The sequence below is a fragment of the Schistocerca americana genome, chromosome 3, assembly GCF_021461395.2.
Source record: "Schistocerca americana isolate TAMUIC-IGC-003095 chromosome 3, iqSchAmer2.1, whole genome shotgun sequence".
NCBI lineage: Eukaryota > Metazoa > Arthropoda > Insecta > Orthoptera > Acrididae > Schistocerca > Schistocerca americana.
In genome coordinates, this window is record NC_060121.1 from 300873701 (window position 1) to 300900391 (window position 26691).

The window sequence follows — 26691 nt, forward strand, 5'->3', positions numbered from 1 at the left end:
ATTTATGTTAAGTTTGTGTGTTTGTGGGGTACAGCAAAATATGAAGAATGATTAGTGTTATCAGCAGTGACTGAATGGTTGTGCACTATGTTAAATTGATAGTCCCATTACATGGAAGTAAGCAATCATACTCAGTTGCTTCAAGTAACACTGATTATACTTCATGGATCTCTCTCACTGTAAGTAACACATTAGAACTGAATATGGTGTTACATGAATTTCCATTTGCTTTGTCCATCAGGGCCATAACATTGTTACAGTGTCAATAACTTCGAATTCATTATGAGAACCAAAAGGATAGGTTCTTCGGGCACCAGATCTGCATCTACATATGTATATCACAAGCCACCATATGGTGCGTGGCACAGGGTCCCACATGCCACTACTAGTCATTTCCTTTCCTGTTCCTCTTTACAGTTGAGTGAGGAAAAAAGACCATGTATAAGCCTTTGTATGAGCCCTAATTTCGCTCATCTTATGTTTTTGGTCCCTATGCAAAATGTGCATTGGCAGCAGTAGAATTGTTCTGCAGTCAGCTTCAGGTGCTGATTCTCTAAATTTCTGCAATAGTACCTCATGAAAAGAGCGTTACCTTTCGCCCAGGGATTCCCATCTGAGTTCATAAAGCATCTCTGTAATACTTGTGTGCTGATGGAACCTGCTGGTAACAAATGTAGAAGCATGGCTCTGAATTTCTTTGATGTCCTCCTCTAGTCTGACCTGGTGGGGATCCCAAATACTTGAGCAGTAGTCAAGAATGGGTTACACTAGTTCTGTATGCCATCTCCTTTATAAATGAGCTGGCCTTTCCCAAAATGTTCCCAATAAAGCAAAGTCAAGCACTTGGCTTCTCTACTGCCAACCTGACATGCTCATTCCATTTCATATTGCTTTGTGACATTATAACTAGCTCTCTAATCCATGTGACTGTATCAAGATGCATATGACTAATGCTATATTCAAATGTTAAAGATTATTTTTCCTACTGGTTTGCTTAACTTACATTTTCCTGTGTTTAGAGCAAGCTGTCATCCATCACACCAACTAGAAATTCTAAATCATCTTGTATTCTTCTACAGTCATTCAATGGCAACATCTTATGAAACATCACAGTGTCACCAGCAAACATCTGAAAATTGCTGCTCTCTCTGTCTGTCAGATCATTTACGTATATAGGGAGTAAGAGGGATCCTACCGCTGTTCTGTGGGGCACTCCTGACGATACCCTGCTCTTTTGAACATTTGCGATGAGGACAACATACTGGGTTCTATTACTTACAAAGTTTTCGAACTACTCGCATAGCTGCGAACTTAATCCGTATGCTTGGACCTTCAACAATCTGTGTTAGGGCATTGTGTAAGATGCTTTCTGGAAATCTAGTAATTCATATAGAATCTGTCTGTTGCCCTCTATTTATGGTTTATAGAATATAGTGTGACAGAAGGGCAAGGTGGGTTGCACACAGGCAATGCTATCTAAACCTGTGCTGCTCTGTGGACAGAAGCTTTTCTGTCTTGAGGAAATTTATTATATTCAAATTCAGAATATGTACAGGAATTGTGCAGCAAAGTGATGTTAAGGGCATTGGTCTGTAATCATGCTTATTCTTTCTTTTGCCTTTCTTGTACATGGGAATCAGCACCTCTTTTTACCAGTCACTTGGGACTTTGCGTTGGGCAAGAGATTTGCCATAAATGCATACTAAGTAACATGTCAGTGCCACAGAGTACTCTTGAATTGGAATTCCATCTAGACCTGGGAACTTATTTGTTTTCGACTCTTTCAGTTGCTTCTCTACACCAGGAATGCCTGTTTCTATATCTCCATGTGCGATTCTGTACGACAGTCAAACAACGGTGTGATTGTATGATCCTCTTGCATGAAAGATTTCTAAAATGTGAAATTTATGCCTTCAGCTTTCCTTTTGCTGTTTCCTGTTGCTATCTCAGATTTGTCAACAAGTGATTGGATAGAAGGCTTTGACGTGATGAAATTGTCATATGCCACACCTCGTGAGCAGCCTGTTTGTGGTGACTTCCCTACGCATCACAAAAATAAAACTAAAGTTAAATTTAGAAACAGTACAGAAATGGCATCCTGTATAGCTACTTTTTAATAGCCAGTTTAGTATCCTTATTGCTCTTTTGTTTCAAACACACACACACACACACACACACACACTCACATTGCTTTCTAGTGGTGCATGTGGAATAAAGTGTTACAGTAATGTTGTGCTTTTGAATATACAACAGATAACATGATCGGACTAATACTTACTAAACTGAGGATTAGCACTTTCTAATGCCAACCCCTTCAATTTGTAAAACATATAAATTTGCCCATGGAAAGAAAGTACTCGACAGGCAGCAGCAGAAGTGTTTTCAAATGCTGATTAATGCAGTCTAACACCCAGTGCTCTATCAAACCATTAATTTGGATAGTTGTTAAAAGTATATAAACCTTCACAAAATCCAACACAAGGTACACAGTGAGGTGCTCAGTGCTGGTGTGTTCCATACTGGCAGCCAATCAGAATTGAACCCCATTGTTTTTCATTTATGACCTTGGGTAACCGTAGTAATATGTAAATCCTCCATGAAAAAGAAAAAGTCTTTGTCCACAGAGCTGCATAAATCGTTCCGACAGCTACTGATATGGGTCAGTGAATCTTCTGTTTGTTTCTGTGTATCAATTAATGTGTAATCTTTTTGATGTTTTGTTGCAGGGATAATGTGGAATGGGATGCCACACAGGAGGAAATGGCTAGAAATAAGGTGCTTGAAAATTCGTCAACAGTTTTGGATGAAACTGAGAAAGAAAAATTTGAAAACAATGCGAGTCAGTTTTGGGATGCATTTTATGAAATTCATCAAAATCGGTATGCTGATGAATAGAATACTTTGTATAATCTCTCTGACTTGTTTGGACATTGTTATATTACATTTATTGTTTCAGTTTCTTCAAGGACAGGCACTGGCTGTTCACAGAATTTCCTGAGCTTGCTCCTGAATCAGAAGTGGACCAAAATGTGCCTCTTAGTGTAAATTCTACTAAAGGTGTTGCTGTAAAACATGAGCACGATGGTGCAGGTTCCTGCAGTGACACTACAAAGTTGGAAAATGCAAAATCATGCAAAACAACTTGCAATCTTAATTCTGAAGGTTTAGGAACTATAAACCATGCAGAAGAAAAGAGAACAATAAATAACAAACCATTCAGAATACTTGAAATAGGATGCGGTGTTGGAAACACTGTTTTTCCAATTCTTCAGTATACTAAAAATCCAGATTTGTTTGTATACGCCTGTGATTTTTCGCCAACAGCCATAAATATACTCAAAGAAAATCCAGAATATGAACCTGAGAGGTATAGTGATAGTTGTGTATTATTCAGCGTCATTCTTAATTCTGTTAATCTCAATAACATTGACTGATGGCGGTCACAGAGGTCATGTTTTGACTGCATGAAATAGCATTATAAAATAATAGAGTTTCAAATTCAGTCACTAGAAATTATCTAGAAAAGTACTTGTAATTATAATATTCTAACATTGTAAACTGCACTCTAAACAAAAATTTAACTTATTTTCCACATAGACTTTTTTTTACTTCCAAAGAACTCATTTAAATTGTGTATTCTTTTAGATCACCATAGCACTTATCATTTAATAATACAATATGTGACTGTTCACCTAGACACTGAAGACTATTATCTTGGATAAGGCCAGTATCTTGGTAGTCAAATCTGTCTTTGTAGGAAACTGTATTGAGAGTAATGAGCACTTCTATAGATTTTTGTTATTTCAGTTCCAAATTCAGGCAGTGATGCATTGAGTGTAAGAAGTAAAAATTGGCTGTGGTCTTTTTATTGTACTCATGGCTTTTGTTTTTTACTATGAAGCTACAATTAATTTATTTTGCTGGCAAGTATTTGGAAACATAATTTGCTTTGACAGTTTGTATGAAGATCATAAAAGATGAAGCATTTGACATTGGTTGCATTTTGCAGGAGTGAATGTATTAAACTAATGGTTTATGATGGTTCATTCCAAAAAGCACTAACAGTGCCATTGAAAGTTTCTGTGAGTCACAAAATAAGTTTTGAAGCTGGATTTTATGGGATTATGAAAGACCCAACTTTGTTCACATAAACTTTTCTTGAATACATTTTATTAATATTGAAGCCTTCGCCATTACTGTAATGTCCCATTCAGGGGTTGCACACTGTATTAACAATGATTCCCAAGTGCAAGAACACTTAGTTCATGCACAAGTTCACAATAAAGTAAATTTGTAATAACAACTGAAAGATCATTCTTGATCACTTGAGAACGACAGAAACAAGTTCATTGGCATGATGCCAACTCTGAGGGAAGGTTCACCCCGAGTGACTGTAGATGCAGTGTCCGTCAGGGCCCCACCGTGTGGAGTCCCTTGAAGTGCATTTTAGAGCTGAATGTCCAATCCGGTCGTAGTAACTACCGACTGATGAACTACCAGAGTGTAGCTGGCTCCTGGCTCAGAACTGAGTAGGCAGTTGAATGCTGCTGCTAGATGCTGTGCTTTGCCTTAAGTATCCAGCGGGGGGAAGTGCGTTCTTGACAGTGTAACATGTGGATGGTACTTCTTTCACTAATAGCAGCACAGAAGCGCACACTGCTTGGAAGCATGGCTTGTGCTCTCTGGTGGTGCCTGTAGCAGATGGTGTATCAACAAATTGTTTGTGTATAGTATAATGTCCATAACGTGCAGTGCCTGTGTAAATAGTTTGGAGGAGAGATGCTTTCAGGCCACGGGTAGACAAACTCACAGTGCGAATACATTGTACTAGTTACAACAGTGCATATTACAATTATGATATAAAATGCAACTGAAGTTTGAACTAATCAGAGAACTGAAATATAACACTAACATCATTTTTGCTTAGGCTAGGACACAAATGATTTTCTACACTTACATCTACAGCTACATAGATACTCCGCAAGCCACTGTACAGTGCGTGGCGGAGGGTACCCTGTGCCACTGCTAGTCATTTCCTTTTTTGCACCACTCACAGATAGAGTGAGAGAAAAATGACTGTCTATAGGTCTCCGTATGAGCCCTAATTTCTTATATATTGTCTTCGTGGTCCATACATGTGATGTATGTTGGCGGAAGTAGAATCGTTTTGTAGTCAGCTTCAAATTCCAGATATCTAAATTTTCTCAGGGGTGTTTCTTGAAAAGAATGTTGCCTTCCCTCCAGGGATTCCCATTTGAGTTTCTGTAGCATCCCCATAACATTTACATGGTGTTCAAACCCACTGGTAACAAACCTAGCAGCCCGACCGGTAATGCTTCGATGTCTTTCATCAATATGAACTGGTAGGGACCCCAAACACTCAAGCAGTACTCAAGAATAGGTGACACCAGCATCCTGTATGCAGCCTCCTTTACAGATGAACCACTTTTACTAAAATTGTCTCAATGAACTGAAGTCGACCAATCACATTCCCTACCACAGTTCTCACATGCCCATTCCATTTCATATTGCTTTGCAGCATAATGCCCAGATATTTAAACAACTTGACTGCGTCAAACAGGACACTAATAATACTGTATCCAAACATTACAGGTTAGTTCTTCCTATTCATCCGCACTAACTTATATTTTTCGACACTTAGAGCAAGCTGCCATTCATCACATTAACTAGAAAATCTGTCTACATCATCTTCAACATATTACTGTACACCACTGCATCATCAGCAACAACTGCAGATTGCTGCCTACCCTGTACACCAAATCATTTGTGTGTATAGAGAACAACAACAGTCCTATCACACTTCCCTGGTGCACTCCTGGCCATATCCTTGTCTCTGATGAACACTTGCTGTTGAGGACAGTATACTGTGATTTATTACTTAAGAAGTCTTCAAGCCACTTGCATATCTGTGAACTTATTCCATATGCTCGTACCTTTGTTAACAGCCTGCTTTGGGGCACCATGTCACATGCTTTTGGGAAATCTAGAAATATGGTCTCTGCTGGTTGCCCTTCATCCATTGTTCACAGTACATAATATGAGAAAAGGGCAAGCTGAGTTTCACACAAGCAATGCTTTCTATAACCATGCTGATTCATGGACATAAGCTTCTGAGTCTCAAGAAAGTTAATTGTACATGAACTGAGAATATGTTCAAGGATTCTGCAGCAAACCGAGATTGGGGATATTGGTCTGTAATTTTATGGGTCTATTCTTTTAGTCTTCTTGTATACTGGAGTCACCTGTGCTTTTTTCCAGTCACTTGGGACTTTGTGCTGTTTGAGAGATTCACAATAAATGCAGGCCACTGGTGCTGTGCTCACAATGTGGTTTCAGTTGCTTGAGACTGCAGTCATATGTGTGAATTGCGTTTGTGTGTTTGTGTGTGTGTGTGTGTGTGTGTGTGTGTGTGTGTGTGTGTGTGTGTGTGTGTCGTCTATTGTTGTCTATTGTTGACTAAGGCCTTAATGTCCGAAAGCTTTATTTTTGGCAGTCTTTTGTTGCACCTATCTGTGACTCAGCATCTCTGCTATATGGTGAGTAGCAACTTTCCTTTTCATAATGTTTTTACATTCCATCCTGGATTTTCTTTCCGTTGTGTGATCTATGGAAAATAGTCCCTCCAGGGGACACCATAATACCATAGCAGTGACCACGTGGGTGAGGAGATTTGCATGTTCACTTACGTCAGAAGCAACATTGTCACTGGTCGGGCCTCTCAAGCCAAACAAGTTGCAGTAGATGAATGAAACTGTTTGTACCACAATGTCCCATCACATACATCTTAACCATTCACATTATAGCCCTATGTGACAGTGACCCAAGCTGATTTAAGTTTAGCTAACAGAAGTAGACGGGTGGCTCTCTGACGGATTTTACAGTGCAGAAATATAAATTTTAATGCAGAATTGGGGAAAAAATTAAAACAGGGCTCTTCAGGTGTGAAGTTTGGATTTGATATGAGAAATGATAGTGTAGGCACGTTTGTGGAAATTGTTAGGACGAACTGAATGTGCATTCTAAAGTAGGGGGACGGGGGAGAAACAGGCAGAAAATTAACATGGAAAGGATCAAAGATAATAAAAAGTGAGGTTGAATATGTGCTGTCAGACAACAGAAAACTGTGCAAGATTCCTCAATCTTCAACCAGTTAAGGATATCTAGTGATGACTGGCTAGTCAGAAGCAAAATAAAACTGGACACTAACTTAGATAGAACTAAACTCTTTAAGGACAAATCCAGTTATATTGATTCAAAAGATTTAGGTATAAAGCAGGAAGAATAGCAGTTAACATGTAAACAGTTTTAAAGCTTTGGATCGAAAACACTGTGTGTTTAGCCGGCCGAAGTGGTCGTGTGGTTCTAGGCGCTGCAGTCTGGAACCCCCAGACCGCTACGGTCGCAGGTTTGAATCCTGCCTCGGGCATGGATGTGTGTGATGTCCTTAGGTTAGTTAGGTTTAACTACACTCCTGGAAATGGAAAAAAGAACACATTGACACCGGTGTGTCAGACCCACCATACTTGCTCCGAACACTGCGAGAGGGCTGTACAAGCAATGATCACACGCACGGCACAGCGGACACACCAGGAACCACGGTGTTGGCCGTCGAATGGCGCTAGCTGCGCAGCATTTGTGCACCGCCGCCGTCAGTGTCAGCCAGTTTGCCGTGGCATACGGAGCTCCATCGCAGTCTTTAACACTGGTAGCATGCCGCGACAACGTGGACGTGAACCGTATGTGCAGTTGACGGACTTTGAGCGAGGGCGTATAGTGGGCATGCGGGAGGCCGGGTGGACGTACCGCCGAATTGCTCAACACGTGGGGCGTGAGGTCTCCACAGTACATCGATGTTGTCGCCAGTGGTCGGCGGAAGGTGCACGTGCCCGTCGATCTGGGACCGGACCGCAGCGACGCACGGATGCACGCCAAGACCGTAGGATCCTACGCAGTGCCGTAGGGGACCGCACCGCCACTTCCCAGCAAATTAGGGACACTGTTGCTCCTGGGGTATCGGCGAGGACCATTCGCAACCGTCTCCATGAAGCTGGGCTACGGTCCCGCACACCGTTAGGCCGTCTTCCGCTCACGCCCCAACATCGTGCAGCCCGCCTCCAGTGGTGTCGCGACAGGCGTGAATGGAGGGACGAATGGAGACGTGTCGTCTTCAGCGATGAGAGTCGCTTCTGCCTTGGTGCCAATGATGGTTGTATGCGTGTTTGGCGTCGTGCAGGTGAGCGCCACAATCAGGACTGCATACGACCGAGGCACACAGGGCCAACACCCGGCATCATGGTGTGGGGAGCGATCTCCTACACTGGCCGTACACCACTGGTGATCGTCGAGGGGGCACTGAATAGTGCACGGTACATCCAAACCGTCATCGAACCCATCGTTCTACCATTCCTAGACCGGCAAGGGAACTTGCTGTTCCAACAGGACAATGCACGTCCGCATGTATCCCGTGCCACCCAACGTGCTCTAGAAGGTGTAAGTCAACTACCCTGGCCAGCAAGATCTCCGGATCTGTCCCCCATTGAGCATGTTTGGGACTGGATGAAGCGTCGTCTCACGCGGTCTGCACGTCCAGCACGAATGCTGGTCCAACTGAGGCGCCAGGTGGAAATGGCATGGCAAGCCGTTCCACAGGACTACATCCAGCATCTCTACGATCGTCTCCATGGGAGAATAGCAGCCTGCATTGCTGCGAAAGGTGGATATACACTGTACTAGTGCCGACATTGTGCATGCTCTGTTGCCTGTGTCTATGTGCCTGTGGTTCTGTCAGTGTGATCATGTGATGTATCTGACCCCAGGAATGTGTCAATAAAGTTTCCCCTTCCTGGGACAATGAATTCACGGTGTTCTTATTTCAATTTCCAGGAGTGTAGTTCTAAGTTCTAGGGGACTAATGACCTCAGAAGTTGAGTCCAATAGTGCTCAGAGCCATTTGAACCACTGTGTGTTTAAATATGAGAAATGATAATTTACAAATTTTATACTGGAAACAGTTAGGGATTTTGTGGGAGTGAAGAAAAACAAGCTAAACAAAAGTTTTGAGGACACAAGACAATTGATGAAGAGGAGAAAAGAAAGAAAAGTAAATGATAACACGGGTCAGAGAGAAGTAACTGGACTAAATAGTCAAAAAACTGTTCAGAAATATTTATGAGAAGATGTTGGAAAGCACCGTGCAAAGAACAGTTGAGAACAGTTGAAGTATGAAGAAAATGAAATGGGCATTTATGCTGGGCATACATCATATCATGTTAGTCAGTGCATTGATCAATTCCAAATATTTGGCATTGCCCTGTAACACAACATTTTGTTAACAACTACAAGTTTTGCTTTCACTGCCTTTCTCACTGTTTTACTCATTTCTACACTTTTCCTATCATTCAATGTATCAAAGTGCTTTCTTTACTACTTCTGGTAGTAATTCTGGAATGCATTCATTCTCCCAACGTACTATCTGAGGATAACTTCCTATATAAAAAACAATGTGGACTCTGTAAACAAGAGGTCTTGCAAAGCACAGATCATTCTGTCCATACATGAGATCCAGAGAGCCACAAACAACAGCTCCCAGCTTGATATCACTCCATTGTACAGAGCTAAATCAAATGCCTTCCTGATGTTAAAGAACTCCAAAAAGTCAAAACACATGAGCATAAAACTCACTACACAATTCTACAACTGATGGTGCCATTCACTCAGGCCTGTAATAATGTACATCTATCCTGTGACTGTTCTTGAAAAAGAGAATGGCTCGCCTTTCTTCCAGTCATTAGATACCACTCACGCCATCAGCAACCTATGATAAACTACTATCAGAAAGGGGGCAAGAGTTTCATATAATCTCTGCAGAATCTCGCAAGTATCTCATCTGTCCAGATGCCTTTCTGTTACTGAACAGTTGTTGGTCTATTTTCTATGCCATGTCCACTTATCTCAATACAAGACTTTTTGACACTTGTAAAATGATTGAAAGGAGGAACTTTGTTGTGATCTTTTTCAGTGAAACAGTTTCAAAACACTGAATTAAGTATTTTGACCGTCTCTCTGTCATTTTCAGTTTCAGTACTCAGTATGTTTACTGAGTGCTTGAATAGATGTTTTCAATCTGCTTATTGAATTAATGTAAGACGAAAACTTCTCAGGATTTTTAGTTGGAATTGGTTGCAAAATTTTATTTTGAAATTCATTGAATGCTTCTTGCAAAAGTGAACTATGCTATGACTCTCTTTGCTTTTGCAACTTTATAACGTGCCTGTTAAACCATGGTGAGCCTATCCCATCACTCAAAACTTTCTCGGAAGGTAATGGTCCAAGGAATATTTATCAGAGCTTTTGAATTTTATCCATTTCTGCTCCACATATTTGTCCTTGGCACTACTGATGCTATCAGCCATATGATCACTTAGGTCTTCCACTACATTAGACCTATGTGATTCAGAAAGTTTAGGTGTGTTTGCTACTTGAAAGTTTAAGGTGTTGCACTCATGAATGTGTGTTCTATTCTCTAATCGTCTGCTTGAAATAATTCTGAGACTCATGATATTCTGCACATTCTCCCTGAAATGCTTTATCATACAGCTCCATAAGTTGTGTATAAAAGCATGCAGTTACCATGTTTTGATGTTTAACTTCATCCAGATTATTTCACATTTTGAATCCATAATAACCACACCAGATATAATTGAATAAATGTGCTGCCACCATTAGCAACTAACCTTTCCTTGCGGGGGGGGGTCTGTTGTACAAAAAGTTACTAAAATATACTTTACATTTCAAATGATTAGATATTGTTTTACACCAAAGTATGACAATTTGCCCATCAATTTCAAATGATTTATTTTTGTTTGCAACATCTGGCAGTATTCTGCCACCTGTATAGGGAATAAAGTCTTATAAAATCCCTGAAACTCCATCACATACAAATATTTTGATGAATTTGTTTTGGTGCTACAATCATTATTAGAAAACTGCAGCCATTGTACCCAGAAGGCACCATCTCATCAACAGGCTGTTCAATTTCTTGTTGTTATTGACAGTAGTTTTGCAGCAAAATATCAAGAAATAATCTGGCCTCAAACAGGATGTCATTACTGTTTGTTTGCAAATTCATTGTTCACAAAAATGCACTTACCTAGGAAAGTTTTTTTAAGTAGTTGTAGCTCAGAAAGCTTTAATTTTTATGTCATCTATCAACAGCAGCCCCACATTAACTTTAGTTCCCTGTCAAAAACTAACAGAATTCTGAACACTTGTTTAGCTGTTTATCACTTGCAGTTGGCACTTTACTGCATACACTGACAGGAAAAAAGTCACAACACCAAAAAATAATTAATGTAGAATAATGAAGTTTTGAGAATATGTTTGTCTAGGTAACATATTTAAGTGATTAACATTGCAATACCACAGGTTAATGTATGCACAAGATAAGCCAATGCGAATGTGAAATCCTGGTACATTAATAACAGGTGTAACTGCCATAATGTTGAATGCAAGCACGCAGATGCGCATTAATTGTGTTATGCAGATGCCAGATGTCATTTTGAGGGCTGGAATTCCACACCTGTTGCACCCAGTCAGTCATTAGTGGGACGGTTATTGCTGGTTGTGGATGGCACTGGTGTTGTCGTCCGATGATGTCCTGTATGTTCTCAATTGGAGACAGATCTGGTGATCAAGCATGTCAAGGCAATGCGTTAACACTCTTTAGAACATGTTGGGCTACAACTGCGGAATGTGGATGAGCATTATCCTTTTGGAAAACACTCCTGGAATGCTGTTCATGAATGGCAGCACAACAGATTGAATCACCAGATTGATGTACAGGTTTGCAGTCATGGCATGTGGGATAGCCACGAGAATGCTCCTGCTGCTGTACAAAATCACATCCCAAACCATAACTGCAGTTGTAGGTCCAGCATTTCTTGCACCCAAACAGGTTGGTTGCAGGCCCTCAACTGGCCTCCCACTAATCAACACACATCTGTCACTGGCACTGAGGTAGAACTGTCTTCCAACAGAAAACAGAGCAGACCTCCACGCCACTTTCCATTGAGCTCTCGATAAACACCAATGAACTCGCAAACAGCAGGGGCTCGAGGTCAGTAGACTGCATGCTACAGGGCGTCTGGCTCAGAGCTGTCTTTGAAGCAACCGATGTGAAACAGTTCATTGTGCTACAGTGGTGCCAATGCTGCTCAAATTGCTGCTGCAGATGCAGTGTGATGCCACAGCCAAATGCTGAACATGATATCTTCTCTATCAGCAGTGTCATGTGGCCATCCAGAGCCCAGTCTTCTTGCAGTTTTACATTCGTGTGACAACCGTTGACAGCATTCATGTAAAGTGGCTACATTCCTGCCAATTTTTCCTGCAGTATCACAGAAGGAACACCCATTTCATCGTAGCCCTATTACAAGACCTCGTTACAGGACCTCGTTCAATAATGGCATTAAGGCATTCCTGACTAACATCAACTCACCACATCCAATCTCAAAGGTAACTAATGTTCATGACTGTTACTGCATCTATTTAAATCAAACCTGATTTGCATGCTCATAGTGATGCTATTTGCAACTGTCACAAAATTTGAAGAGACATCATCTTTGAGATGTACAAACATGGCTACCAACTTTTGTTTATGTTGGACAACTCCTTCTTGGTGTTGCAATTTTTTCCTTTCAGTGTATTAATAAAGGAATTACATTCCTGGTATTCAGTGTGTCACATCATTATTTGATCCTTTATCACTTTTATGATGTCATTTAGCACATCTGCAGTGTTAACTCTGATTTTACGTCTTTTGAAAAAGATTCTTCAAAACTGCATGTAAATACATTTTCCTCTTACAATTTGTTCTAACAGTTTTCATGAGGTGTGTGTTAAGTCTTAGGTCTTGTGTCATGAGACAGATTATTGCAAGAAGTTTTGCATTTAATCCATATTATGTGATGTATTGCACAGCTGAAGGAGCAATATATTTCAGCTCTTATTGCAGTATGGACGGAGATATTGATTTTAGTTCACAACATAGTTTGTTTGAACAAGCTAAATTTAAAATATGCATCTTATTATTTTCAGTCTCATCTATCTGTTTACTCAAGCTAATGATTTGATTTTTTTGTATAACGTTTTAATTTTTCAGCTAATTGTCCTTACCATATGCTGTGAATGGTGGTCTTAAATGTGTTTTCTCCAGTCAAGCTGGTTGAAGTTGAGGCAGTGACACTGTTTTGCCACTCCTGGTGAAGATGATTAGAACAATTGTTGAAATATTGTGCACAAGAATGGAATTGTTGACTCAGCTGACTATCTAAAAACATACTATCTGCTGAATACACTGAGGAAAAATCAGAAAGGCAGTTTCATGGGAGCTTTTGGTTTACTGAAGGCACACATGATGTATAAACATTTTTTCATGTTCCAGATGCCATGCCTTTGTATGTGATGTGACAGCAGATGATTGGGAGCCCCCTTTTGAAGCTAATAGTCTTGATATTGTTGCTGCAATATTTGTAATTTCAGCAATTCACCCAGACAGGTAGGTGTTTTTTTTGCACATTGCACATTTGCGTTATTTTTCCTTTTTTTTCTCTTCAACTGAATGGGTAGAAGTAATTGCACTTTTTATAAAATGATTTCATTTGCTCTACATTTCATCTCAAGTGACAATTTCAACTATGCAGCTTGTGGAAAATACAGGTATCTGTGAACTTTTCAGTCAGGAAAGTCACAATATTGTAGCCAGTCACATAATCAATTTTAATAATTGCAAGAAGTAAGATTCAGGAGATGAAAATAGAGCACTTTTTATACGTGGTGAAGGATTTCTTTTTAAGAACTTGCTGTTGTCATTTGACTCAACTGGGTGTGCTCATATCCATAATTTTTCATTTTAAATTATTTTAAAAGGGTGCATGAAAAAGCAAATTTTTGGTCTCCAGAAACAGTAACCCATGCATTCCATCAACAAATTGAGTATCTTTGTTACTACTAAATTTTGATGGCAATGAATTTATTGAGAGACTGTTATAGAGTATTTTGCTTTTGTTTTTTTCTTTCAACCATTCATGAGTTATTTGGCATCTCTTGTGGAAAAGAGATGTTCCATGTATGAGTAAAAAGTTGGAAAACATGGAAGTTATATTTAGTGGTGTGGGATGACCTGAGCTGGGGTCTAGAGGCTGGAGGTGGGCAGCAGCAATTGTTAATTTTGTGTTGAATGATGAAATAGTTTGCAGATTTCACTACAAATGACTTTAGGTATAATTACCACTGCAGTTGGAGTCACAAAGAATGACAGTGTAGTTTATGCATGTACTGCTCAGCTACATCATGCATCCTCTAAAACCACTGACCATTCAGTAACGTTCTCAGCACTCTGCTACGAAAGGTGTAGCCAATGCATACATTAAATGTGATCATAGCAAATTATTCAGTGAATTTTTATTCCATTTGTTGTGAGTTGCCACAGCTGATGGTGGTAAGCAACAAATTCTTTTTAAGCAAGCGAGACACATAATTTACAATATACACACTTTCTTTAGGTGCAGAGCATGAGTATGCACTTAACACATCTGTCGCTTGGAACTGGAAACAATTCAGTACTTGCCCGTCGATCTGTGCGAACTGCCAGCATTTGTGGTTCGGCCTATAGTCAGTATCCAGTGTGTGTTTTGGCCTTTTTCAAGCTGATATTGAATTAATACATCCATCTGTTTGGCAGGAAAGAATGTGAGTTCAGAATGAGATTTTCACTCTGCAGCGGAGTGTGCACTGATATGAAACTTCCTGGCAGCTTAAAACTATGTGCCAGACCGAGACCCGAACTCGAGACCTTTGCCATTTGTGGGCAAGTGGACCTTTGTCATTTGTGAGCAAGTGCTCTACCATCTGAGCTTCCCAAGCACGACTCATGCCTTGTCCTCACAGCTTTACTTCCACCAGTACCTCATCTCCTACTTTCCAAACCTCACAGAAGCTCTCCTGCGAACCTTGCAGAACTAGCACTCCTGGAAGAAAGGATAATGTGGAGACATGGCTTAACCACAGCCTGGGGGATGTTTGCATTCCGCTTGGGTAGCTCAGATGGTAGAGCCCTTGCCCACGAAAGGCAAGGGTTCCGAGTTCGAGTCTCGGTCTGCCACACAGTTTTAATCTGCCAGGAAGTTGCAATGTGAGTTCAGTTTGTAAAGATATAATATTTTTGTGGAGGCAGCCGCCTCTCTCTGATTACAGCTTTCTACTGTAGTTTGCCCAGTCTAGTAATTGTTCACAAGTGTTCTCAGTGGCTTACAGATTAAGTCTGTGAATGATTTGTTCCCTGATGTATATGACAATGAGCAACTGCGGTTTTACATTAAATAATGATTGATATTTGCACATGTATTAAACATAACCTTAATCATCATTTTCTTTTACAGGTTCCGCCATGTTGTAGAGAAAATATTTTACTATCTCCGACCTGGTGGCCTCGTGGTTTTCAGAGATTATGGCCGCTACGACATGGCTCAGCTTAGATTTAAGAAGGGACAGTGCTTAGGATCCAACTTTTATGCTCGTGGTGATGGAACAAGGGTTTACTTTTTTACTCAAGGTAAAATTTTTCTATTATTTACCAGAACACAAGTGTATACTCCTAAAATTAGGTGTGTCTAGGAACTAATGGAAATGAAATTTGTAAGTACTTGACAATACTGTAATAATCCAGGCAATTCTTGTATACTTAGATTGACTGTATCAATTTTAGTGACAATCTCTAACATTTGCATGTAAATTAGGGCCAAAGCAGAATGAGTGATGTATTTAACAAACTCACTTCATAAAATTTCACATACCTTAAGAAAACAATCTGCTTGATTATTATATAAACCACTAACATTTTAGATGAAAAAAAATTTGAATAGTTTTAAGATTACAAAACTATTTGTTGATAATGAAGGCAGTTGATGACTGCAGGAGTTATAAGGTAAGGAAGATATTTTTGTATGTTACTTTAGTTACAGAATAATGAGATAGTGCAAAATAAATAAATAAATAAAAATTTTTTAAAAATTGGTTGGCTTTTCAGCATGACATATGCAGCTGGTGTAATCTTTTCATGCCTGTCAGATTTAAACCACGTTTTTGGCAGTCAACATTAAAACATGAAGAATATTTGCATGCGTTAGTGAAGGCAAGAAATGTTGACCTCTGAAAATCTTTTTTGAAGTATCAAAGACAGGAATCTTACAAAAGTATTTAATATATCCTGACACTGGATTCATGTACATTTCAGTGTAAATGGATTTATCCTTGAACCTTATATCTCAAAGTAATGATGCAGCGTTAGAAGAGAAAGAACAAACAGTAGAGATATGATCCCTGTGTCACAATGCTGGAGCAGTTGTTGTCTGGTTGTTGATTAATTATTTTTCAGAGAATGGTGATAGAGGGAGGGGCAGAGGCAGGAGCAGAGAGTAAGCTACATTCCATCAGTATTGTATCCCTTTTTTGAGTGTGATACTGTTTATTCTGTTACTGTGTGCAGCTGGTGGTTTGTCATGCTTCATGATGGAACTGATTTTATCATGTTAATTCGTACGTATTATTAGAAAAGGGAACACTGTTCTTTTTCAGACCACTTCATTATGCACCAGTGTCCTCTATGAAATATGTACTGTATTACATGAAGGGTGCGCATAATATGTATGTGTTAGAGCAGGAGAATCATATTAGTAAGCATCTTGTGCCTCACCACTGGATGAGCTATATTCCAGCAGGAGGCTTTTTGTTCCATTGTCTTATTTTAATCCTTGTTGGTAATGATAGGAACATTCTATTACACTCAAAAGCGCACACGCATCATTCATCTAAATTGTGCAGTTAAAAAAGACTCGAACATGTACTTTGTAAATGGTGCATCCATTAAAATGTAATGGCACATATATTATGTTTTTATGTGGTACAGATGTTCCTTAGTTCATTTAGTTGCTTAACTGGAAGAGAGATTATGTCATAAACAGTTGCTGTAAAGCATTTCGTTACATGTTGAAAGATGATGAACAAGGAATATAACATTAAGTGTCAAGTAATGTTGTGATTTAATGAAGTCATTATTGATACTGATACTGTGGAGACCAATATTTTGCTGTGTAATTCCATGAGTAGAAAACTGCGTTGGCCATCTACCAATTTTTATGTCAGTGGAGAATGATGAGCAGCACATTCTGATCGCTGGAAACTTTTAATTTGTGTTACTAGTTGGTGATTACTTGAGAAGGAAAATGTACTTGAGAAAACAACAAAGTTGTGAGACAGGATTGCTGGCCAGGGAGCAACATTGTTGGTACTGCCAATTGGCACATGTAAAATAACAAGAAAGTATCCAGATTCTGGAACTATTAGTGCCTTCCTTGAGGATGAAAGATGTAAAAGTTGGGGAAGGTTAGAAAGAAAAAACAGTTCACTCGTGGGGGGGACAAAGATCTTGACACTCACTACAGATGGCCCTTCTCATCCTGGGGCCAGCTTACTTTCCCGAAGGAGGAACCACTTTCCTGAGAGAGGAACCACTTTCCTGAGGGAGGAACTAATTGTTCCAAAAGTTAGGACACTCTTGTTCTTTTATATGTATCTATCCTCAGTACTAACAATTTTGCTTCCTCTCATAATTTACTAGCTGGCAATACCTGACTGAATGGTGTCATGAGAACATTAGAAATACTTTAAAGGTGAATAGGGTGGAATAACAGCTAAGATAAGCAAAAATTTCATTAACATTTGTTAAATACTGCTTATCAAATTTTTGAAAGTAATTGTTGCAATAATCTGTGACAGCTCACTATAAAAGAGGTGTCTAGAGAAAGGGTGTTAAACTGAATGATAGTAGGCTGGAGGAGAAGATGTTCTAGGTAAGAGAAAATGGAGAGAGGGGAGGGTGAGTATGAAACAAAGTAACACATGCCACCATTTTTTTTTAAAGTAAGACAGTTTCTAGAGTTTAACATTCCATCAAGAAGATCTGATACAGAGCACAAGCTCAGTCAGACAAAAACAATAGAGAAAATCAGTCATGGTCTTTTATTTATTTTTCTTTATTTGGTCAAGGATTATCTCACATTGATATAGGCTTTGTCAAGATAATACAGTGCAAATCAGTAGGTCAAAATATACAACACGCAGCATACATGGCATGCTTTATGAGAATAGGACAGGTAGTCTGTGAAGCTAAGACAGTCAGTTGGCCATGGTCTTGATGGGAACTGTCTTGGTATTTGTGTTAGTGATCTAGGGAAACCATGGAAAACCCAACTCTGAACGGCTGGACAGAGTAATTCCATCCTCTTGAATATGGGGTCAGTGTCTTAATAGCTGCACTGCCTCACTTGGTATGACCCTATCATATAATGTTCCTCGATTTTCCCATAACTTGTTTCATGTAATTTGTAATAAAAATTGTAGTTTTGTTCTTTATTGCCGCATCTACTAAGGACGCCCACTGATGACTCCTGGGCTGTATCTGGTAATTTTTAATATAAAACATAGTTCTGCTCTTCATTGCCACACAGAGTGACAACCACTCATGACTCTAGGACAGTGAAAATGCTGCTGAGCCCCTTGCACCAAATCCAGACTTCTTTCCAGCCCTGTTTAATTATGCTCCACAGTCCATGCAAATAACGGAGTCATCAGATATTACTATGATGCATTTCAAATCTTGACACATTATTCCCTTGTGAAAGCAGTAAACCATGATCATGTATTGAAATGTGACAAGGTGATGTTGTTTCCCCCTTTCACTATTACCCACTACTGTAAGTAATCTTCAACTGTGTAGTATGCAGTACTTATGAAGAATTTTTCAGCTTCCTTTGTAAACAGATGCATTTTAGTAATCTTTTACTATTAGTGAAGTATTTAGTAATGTTTTCCCTGATATCCACCAAAGATTGGTACATGTACTTCCTCGGTGCATTAAGGATGCCCTATTTTTTTAAAAATGCTCTTCACAATGAGCGTGTGCATGCGCACACACGCACTTGGTGCTGGCTCTACACTTTGTGCTAGTGCTGCATTTAGGCAGTTGGACTAGGATAGGGTGAGGGTGGTATCTGATGGGGTGGGTGGAGCAAGGAGAGTGGTTAAGGGTGGGTGGCAAGTGGCTTGGAAGGAGGCAGCTGGTTTGCTGGTTAATAATGAGGGAGGGAGGGCGTGGCAAGTGCATGGGCTCAGCACATGATGCACAGTTGTCGGAGCCGGAGGGGAGCAGCCAATGCTGAAGGTAATGTGAATTTGGAGGGGATAGCAGGATGGAGGGAGGACAGACTGTTGGGTGGAGAGTATGAGGACAGTGCTTTATCAGAAGTTGAAACCAGGACAATTATGGGAGCCTATAATCATCCTGGCCTCAATCTCCAGGAACCCACTAGCCCCACGACCTCCATCCAACAGTTAAACTTCCATCAATCCTGTCATCCCCTTGATGCAGATTCTCCATAGTAGCAGAGATATGATCTTTTACAAAATTTGCTAATTCCTGAACACATTCTATTCCCATCTTTGATTTGTATGTTATTATACTTGTACCTGACTTTTCCAGTTTCTTGTTTTATAAGATCCCACACTACTTTGCTCTGATTTTCTACATCACAAATTATTTTGTCACTGAATGGTATTTTTGCAGCAATCTGTACCCTCATTTTTTGTAATAGTACTCCAGGCACTGTGGATTAGTGCAGTGCTTTTACAAAGAACTGAGAAATTTTTGTCTTTGAGAGTTTTCTAATACCTACAGTCATCCATCTGTTTTCATTAACTGCTGCTGTAGATGTCATTGCTTTTGGAAATGTCTCCCCAGAAATTAATTTAAACACTGTGTTTAGAGAACTTAATATCCACATTGTTTCGCAATTACCCTTCATCCCAGGTTTGATTTGCCTGTGCCCTAAATAAAGCGTGTTTTCTAATGTTCCAAGAAGATACTTTTGTAGGCGTACAGTTATGCAGTTTTAACAAAGCCCGTTTCTAACTTTATTATATGACAGTAATGATCCAAAATGCCAAGATCTCTTATAGATTCTTAACAGTTTTCCCTGTCAATACCTATTAAATACATGGCCCAAAATAGAAGCTGGAATTTTTGAAACCCTCATAACAGTGTTTACCATTTGTGCCAGTCGAAAAGTACTCAATATGTTTAGCAAGTTCGATGTTCATATTTGTATCTCCATATATTATTATGTTAGTTTTGGAGGCTGAGACTCTTTTTAGGAATTAGATGAATGGTAAACACACAGAATGATTAACTTGTTATGTTGTTATGTCGGATCAAGAGCTGCCGATTTAAAATGTTCATGTACACTAATTGTGGTCAGATCTTCTCTAGGTTTAAAATGTGTGCCACCCCCGATATAAATACATGATCCCCCACCCTTTAAGGTAGTTCTACAGTAGCATCCTGCAAATTCATATGATGATAGCACTTTATGTGAGATTCATCATCTCAGCACCATTACTCTGTAAAGGCGTGGTTCTCCTACCCATGACAACAGGTATTTGACCATGTGTCATCCCACACCCATCTGCAGTACTCTCATTAATTAACTCTACCAACTCCCAATAATCCCCTCTAGCAACAGCGCAATATGCACTCTGCCAGCAGTCATCAGTGCCGTCTCCAGTTTTGTATTGATTCACCATACAGTACTGGAAAGATAAGACTGATCATGCCACGGGATAGCTCTGCCATGTTCATATTGGTGCCACTAGTTAGGGGAGCTATCTTTGTCAGGTCACCACCTATGTTGTATGCCCTGTCCCTATGCAAGCTGTTCTCTGCCCCACTTGCTGTCACCACCTGATCATCTCTTGTGAAATCCTTACACAAAGATCCTAAACCAGGCCTGGCAGAGTGTGGCTTGTGAGACATTCCCCTCCAGTTAGTGCTTCCCTCTCTAATTGGGCGGTGTTGTCATGGCCTGGCTGCAGCCTACAATTCGTTTCATTTCGTTTATCAGGAGTTCTAAGCAAAGAAGGGAAAGCAGAAAGGTGGAAGGAGTATATAGGGGTCTATACAGGGGCAATGTTCTTCAGGACAATATTATGGAAATGGAAGAGGAGGTAGATGAATATGAAATGGGAGATATGATACTGCGTGAAGAGTTTGACAGAGCACTGAAAGACCTGAGTCAAAACAGGGCCCTGGGAGTAGACAACATTCCATTAGAACTACTGACAGCCTTGGGAGAGCCAGTCCTGACAAAACTCTACCATCTGGTGAGTAAGATGTATGAGACAGGCAAAATTCCCTCAGACTTCAAGAAGAATATAATAATTCCAATCCCAAAGAAAGCAGGTGCTGACAGATGTGAAAATTACCCAACTATCAGTTTAATAAGTCACAGCTGCAAAATACTAACGCGAATTCTTTACAGACGAATGGAAAAACTGGTAGAAGCCGACCTTGGGGAAGATCAGTTTGGATTCCGTAGAAATGTTGGAACATGTGAGGCAATACTGACCACTGACCCTACGACTTATCTTAGAAGAAAGATTAAGGAAAGGCAAACCTACGTTTCTAGCATTTGTAGACTTCGAGAAAACTTTTGACAATGTTGACTGGAATACTCTCTTTCAAATTCTGAAGGTGGCAGGGATAAAATACAGGGAGCGAAAGGCTATTTACAATTTGTCCAGAAATCAGATGGCAGTTATAAGAGTCAAAGGACTTGAAAGGGAAGCAGTGGTTGGGAAGGGAGTGAGACAGGGTTTTAGCCTCTCCCCGATGCTATTCAATCTGTATATTGAGCAAGCAGTAAAGGAAACAAAAGAAAAGTTCGGAGTAGGTATTAAAATCCATGGAGAAGAAATAAAAACTTTGAGGTTTGCCGATGACATTGTAATTCTGTCAGAGACAGCAAAGGACTTGGAAGAGCAGTTGAATGGAATGGACAAGGAGGGTATAAGATGAACATCAACAAAAGCAAAACGAGGATAATGGAATGTTGTCGAATTAAGTTGGGTGATGCTGAGGGAATTAGATTAGGAAATGAGACACTTAAATTAGTACAGGAGTTTTGCTATTTGGGGAGCGAAATAACTGATGATGGTTGAAGTAGAGAGGATATAAAATGTAGACTGGCAATGGCAAGGAAAGCGTTTCTGAAGAAGAGAAATTTGTTAACATTGAGTATTGATTTAAGTGTCAGGGAGTCGTTTCTGAAAGTATTTGTATGGAGTGTAGCCATGTATGGAAGTGAAACGTGGACGATAAATAGTTGAGACAAGAAGAGAATAGAAACTTTCGAAATGTGGTGCTACAGAAGAATGCTGAAGATTAAATGGGTCGAACACATAACTAATGATGAGGTATTGAATAGAATTAGGGAGAAGAGGAGTTTGTGGCATAACTTGACTAGAAGAAGGGATCGGTTGGTAGGACATGTTCTGAGACATCGAGGGATCACCAATTTAGTATTGTAGGGCAGCGTGAGGGGTAAAAATCGCAGAGGGAGACCAAGAGATGAATACAGTAAGCAGATTCAGAAGAATGTAGGCTGCAGTAGGTACTGGGAGATGAAGAAGCTTGCACAGGATAGAGTAGCATGGAGAGCTGCATCAAACCAGTCTCAGGACTGAAGACCACAACAGCAACATGCTGTGGTAAACAGACAAAGCACATCATAAGGAAACTTGGGAAAGGCAGCTACAACCAACCATCAAAAAGTGTGTAGAAAGGTCCAGCAAAGTCAAAATGGGTTCGTGGAGGGGGGGGGGGTTGGGAGAAAAGTTTGTCGCAGCCGTGAGCAGGCACTCCACCTCATGATCAATAGAAGGCTAGAATACATGCCAATGTGCCAGGAGTCGAGTGGGGCAGTGTCTCTTCAGTTTTGAAGACGCATCACCGTTTCGTTAATCCGCTGGCTTTCGGCATTGTGTTCAGGTTTACTTTCCTTAATATTGCTCTATTGCTTGGGTTGTCATTTTATTTATTACTGTGGATACTATCCTGTTTTTGATTGTGGTTATTACTACGGCTATTTTTCTATGTTGGAAAGAAAGAATACTGAGAACTGTGTTTCTTGTGATGTTTGGTTGAGATTAAGTACTTTTATGTACACAATTCTGATGAAAAACCTCAATGTTTAATAGGTAAAAATTGCTCATTTCAAAACAAAGGTATTAATCTTGTTTGACATTCATCCTCATTCATAAAACAACAAAGTGTCTTTACTCTTATCAAGAACTATACCCTTTTGTTATTAACGTAAAGAAATAGGTGCAAGAGTTGCCTGAACCATCAAATCTTAAAGAAAAAAAATTTTAATTGCATGTTTGTCGTATACGTAAAATTAGCAGCAACTCGGAAATGCTTCAGTGGCGGCCTGTGACTGAAAGACTGCAATAGAAATATAAAAAACATGCAGTTATGATGATGCCATTGTTAACTTTAAAAAAACTGTTTTGTCAAGTAACGCTGTGAATTCTTGATAGGGAACATAGCATAAAAAAAGAAACTAAACAATTTAATTGCAAACTGTTGGTATTACTTTTTGTGTGTGGACGGGAGTAGTGATAAAACAGATCTTCATCAGGTTACCTTCCATTCAGAAGGCTGTTGCACACAGCGACTGTTATATTGACTTGTAAATAATGGATTTCAGCTATCAGTTGTCCATTTTAAATTTTATGGGCAGATCTAGATTTCACCTAGAAACTAGCCATTCTCAATGCACCATCATTTTTGATAAGTGCATGTAATGCCCGTTAGCAAAGCCCGACCAACAGGCATTACATGCATTGACCAAAAAACGATAGGCATTGAGAATGGCTAGTTTCTAGCTGAAATCTAGATCAGCCAATAAAATTTAAAAAGCACGACTGATAGCTGAAATCTATTATTTACAAAACAGATCTTGGTCAACTACTATTTTTTTCATATAATAATAGATGGTTTTTCTGTACATGAAGAGTTACTTGCTTTAGTTCTGATGATCAGAACAATAGATTTGGAAATTTTGAATGCAGCTAAAAAGTGTGTTGACAGAATTGTTGGTTTTAAAATTTGCAATTTGTACTGATTGTGCACCACCTATGTTCAATAGTGAAAATGCTTTCGTTGGTCAGTTAAAAAAAGTGGGACAATTTGTTTAAATTTTCATTGCATTATTCATCAGGAAGCACTATGTGGGAAAAGTGTCAGACTGCTGTCCACAGTGAAAAATGTAATGAAAATTACAAATATAACACTGCTAAGGAAATCGAACAATATCTTATTGTAAATTTTGACAATTTTTGGAAGACATTGACGCAGATTATGGAGACATCCTTCTTTATTCTGAAGTTCACTGGTTGAGTGTAGGAAAATGCACTTAACTTTTACAAGTTTTTGAGCAGATTATGGACTTGGAAAAATAATCTGAAGGATTCACTATTTTTCATTAGAATTAGAATTTCTAGTAGATTTTAAAAGTAATGTAAGTAATTTGATTTTATGTCTGTAAGGAAAGTATATGGATATTATTAGATTCTGGTGTAAACTTATGTTGTTTAAATTGCAAATAAAGAAGGAAAAATCAAACAATGAAAAATACAGGATAGAATGTAACAATATAATGAAAAGGACAGTTGCTACTCACCATATAGCTGAATTGCAGAAAGGCACAACAAAAAGGCTATCATACATTTATCTTTTGGCCAACAAGGGCTTTCTCAAAATCAGATAACATACATGCACACACTCACACGAACACAACTTACACACACATGACCACGATCTCTGGCAGCTGGAGGCAGACTGTGAGTAGCAGGGGAGACTGGGAGAGGCAAGTGGCTAGGAGTAAGGAGAAGGCTGGGGCAGGGAGGGGGAGGGATAGCAAGGTAGGGGTAGGGGACAGTAAATTACTGCTGGGAGCATGTAGAGCCAAAGTGGAGAATGGAGCAGCTAGGTGCTGTCAGGAGGTTAGATGGAGGGCGGGGGTTAGCGGATAAAAGGAAAGAAGTAAATGGACTGGGTGTGTTGATGAAATAGAGAGCTGTGTAGTGCCGAAATGGGAACAGGGATGGGGCTAGATGGGTAAGGACAATGACTAACAAAGGTTGAGACCAGGAGGGTTACAGGAACGTAGGATATATTGCAGGATTGTTCCCACCTGCACAGTTCAGAAAAGCTGGTGTTGGGAAGGATCCAAATGACACAGGCTGTCATTGAAATAAAGGACATCGTGTTGGGTGGCATGCTCAGCAACAGGGTGGTCCAGTTGTTTCTTGGCCACAGTTTGTAGGTGGCCATTCATTTGGACAGACAGCTTGTTGGTTGTCATGCCCACGTAGAATGCAGCACAATGGTTGCAACTTAGCTTCTAGATTACATGACTGGTTTCACAGGTAGGCCTGCCTATGATGGGACAGGTGATGTTTGTGGCAGGACTGAGTAGGTGGTGGTGGGAGTATCCGTCTCTACATAACCTCTGCCCCCAACCCTTTGCCTCATGGCTTTTATCCCTGTAATAGTTCCTTTATGCAAGACCTATCTCATACATTGTCCCACCATCACCTACTCCAGTCCTGTCACAAACACTACCTTTCCCATGAAACACAGTGCCACCTGTGAAATCAGTCGTGAAGTACAAGCTAAGCTGCAATCACTGTGCTGCTTTCTATGTGGGCATGACAACCAGCAAGCTGTCTGTCCACATGAATGGCCACCGACAAACTGTGGCCTAGAAACAAATGGAGCACTCTGTTGCTGGGCACGCCAGCAAACACGGCATCCTTTATATCAATGACTGCTTCACAGCCTGTGCCATCTGAACTCTTTCCCACCATCACCACCTTTTCTGAATTGTGCAGGTGGGAACTCCCCCTGCAATGTGTCCTATGTTTCTGTAACCCTTCTGGTCTCAGTCTTTGTTAGTCATTGTCCTTACCCACCTAGTCGCATCCTTGTTCCCATTCCATCATGACGCAGCCCTCTATTCCAACAACGCACACAGCCTTTTTACTTCTCTCCTTTTCTGCTAACCCGCTCTCCCCTGCTCCCTGTCTAACCTCCTGACTACACCTAGCTGCCCCATTTTCCATCTCGTCCCTACACGCTCCCAGCAGCACTTTACCAACCCCCACTCCTACCCTGCTATCCCTCCTCCTGTCTGCTCCAGTTTCCTCCATACCTCCACCCGGCTGCCTCTCCCAGAATGCCCTCCTGCTCGCAGTCTGGCTCCAGCTGCCAGAGACCATGGTCGTGTGTGTGTGTGTGTGTGTGTGTGTGTGTGTGTGTGTGTGTGTGTGTCTGTGTGTGTGTGTGTGTGTGTGTGTGTGTGTGTGTGTGTGTGTGTGTGTTTGTTTGCGTGCGTGCGTGCGTGCACGCGTGTGAATGCATGTATGTTGTTTAATTTTGACAAAGGCCTTGTTGGGATTGTGTGATTGTCATTTTGTTGTGCCTTTCTATCACTTAGCATCTCCACTATATCGTGAGTAGTAAATTTCCTTTTCATTATATTATAAACAAGGAAAATTTGTGTTATTTCCCGAGATGCTGTAAATTGAAACAAGAATACATGGAAGTAAAATTTTTAAGGCCTCCTTCCATTATTGATGAAGTCTCTTAAGAGTTTTGTAGTTGTCTTAATAATTTTAGTCTTGGAGTAGTTAGAAGCTATTTTCAAGAAAAAGTTT

At 40.1% G+C, this 26691-nt stretch overlaps 1 protein-coding gene across 2 annotated transcripts in view; it reads left to right on the plus strand.

Annotated features, from left to right (window-relative positions):
• Positions 1–26691, plus strand: part of LOC124605567 (tRNA N(3)-methylcytidine methyltransferase METTL2) — a 42894-nt gene that overhangs the window by 13236 nt on the left and 2967 nt on the right. For both annotated transcript variants that reach the window (XM_047137341.1, XM_047137340.1), the window contains exons 2-5: positions 2727–2879; positions 2957–3367; positions 13463–13576; positions 15459–15631. In XM_047137341.1, coding sequence (XP_046993297.1) covers positions 2727–2879; positions 2957–3367; positions 13463–13576; positions 15459–15631 — 851 coding nt within the window. The remainder of the gene's footprint in view (positions 1–2726; positions 2880–2956; positions 3368–13462; positions 13577–15458; positions 15632–26691) is intronic.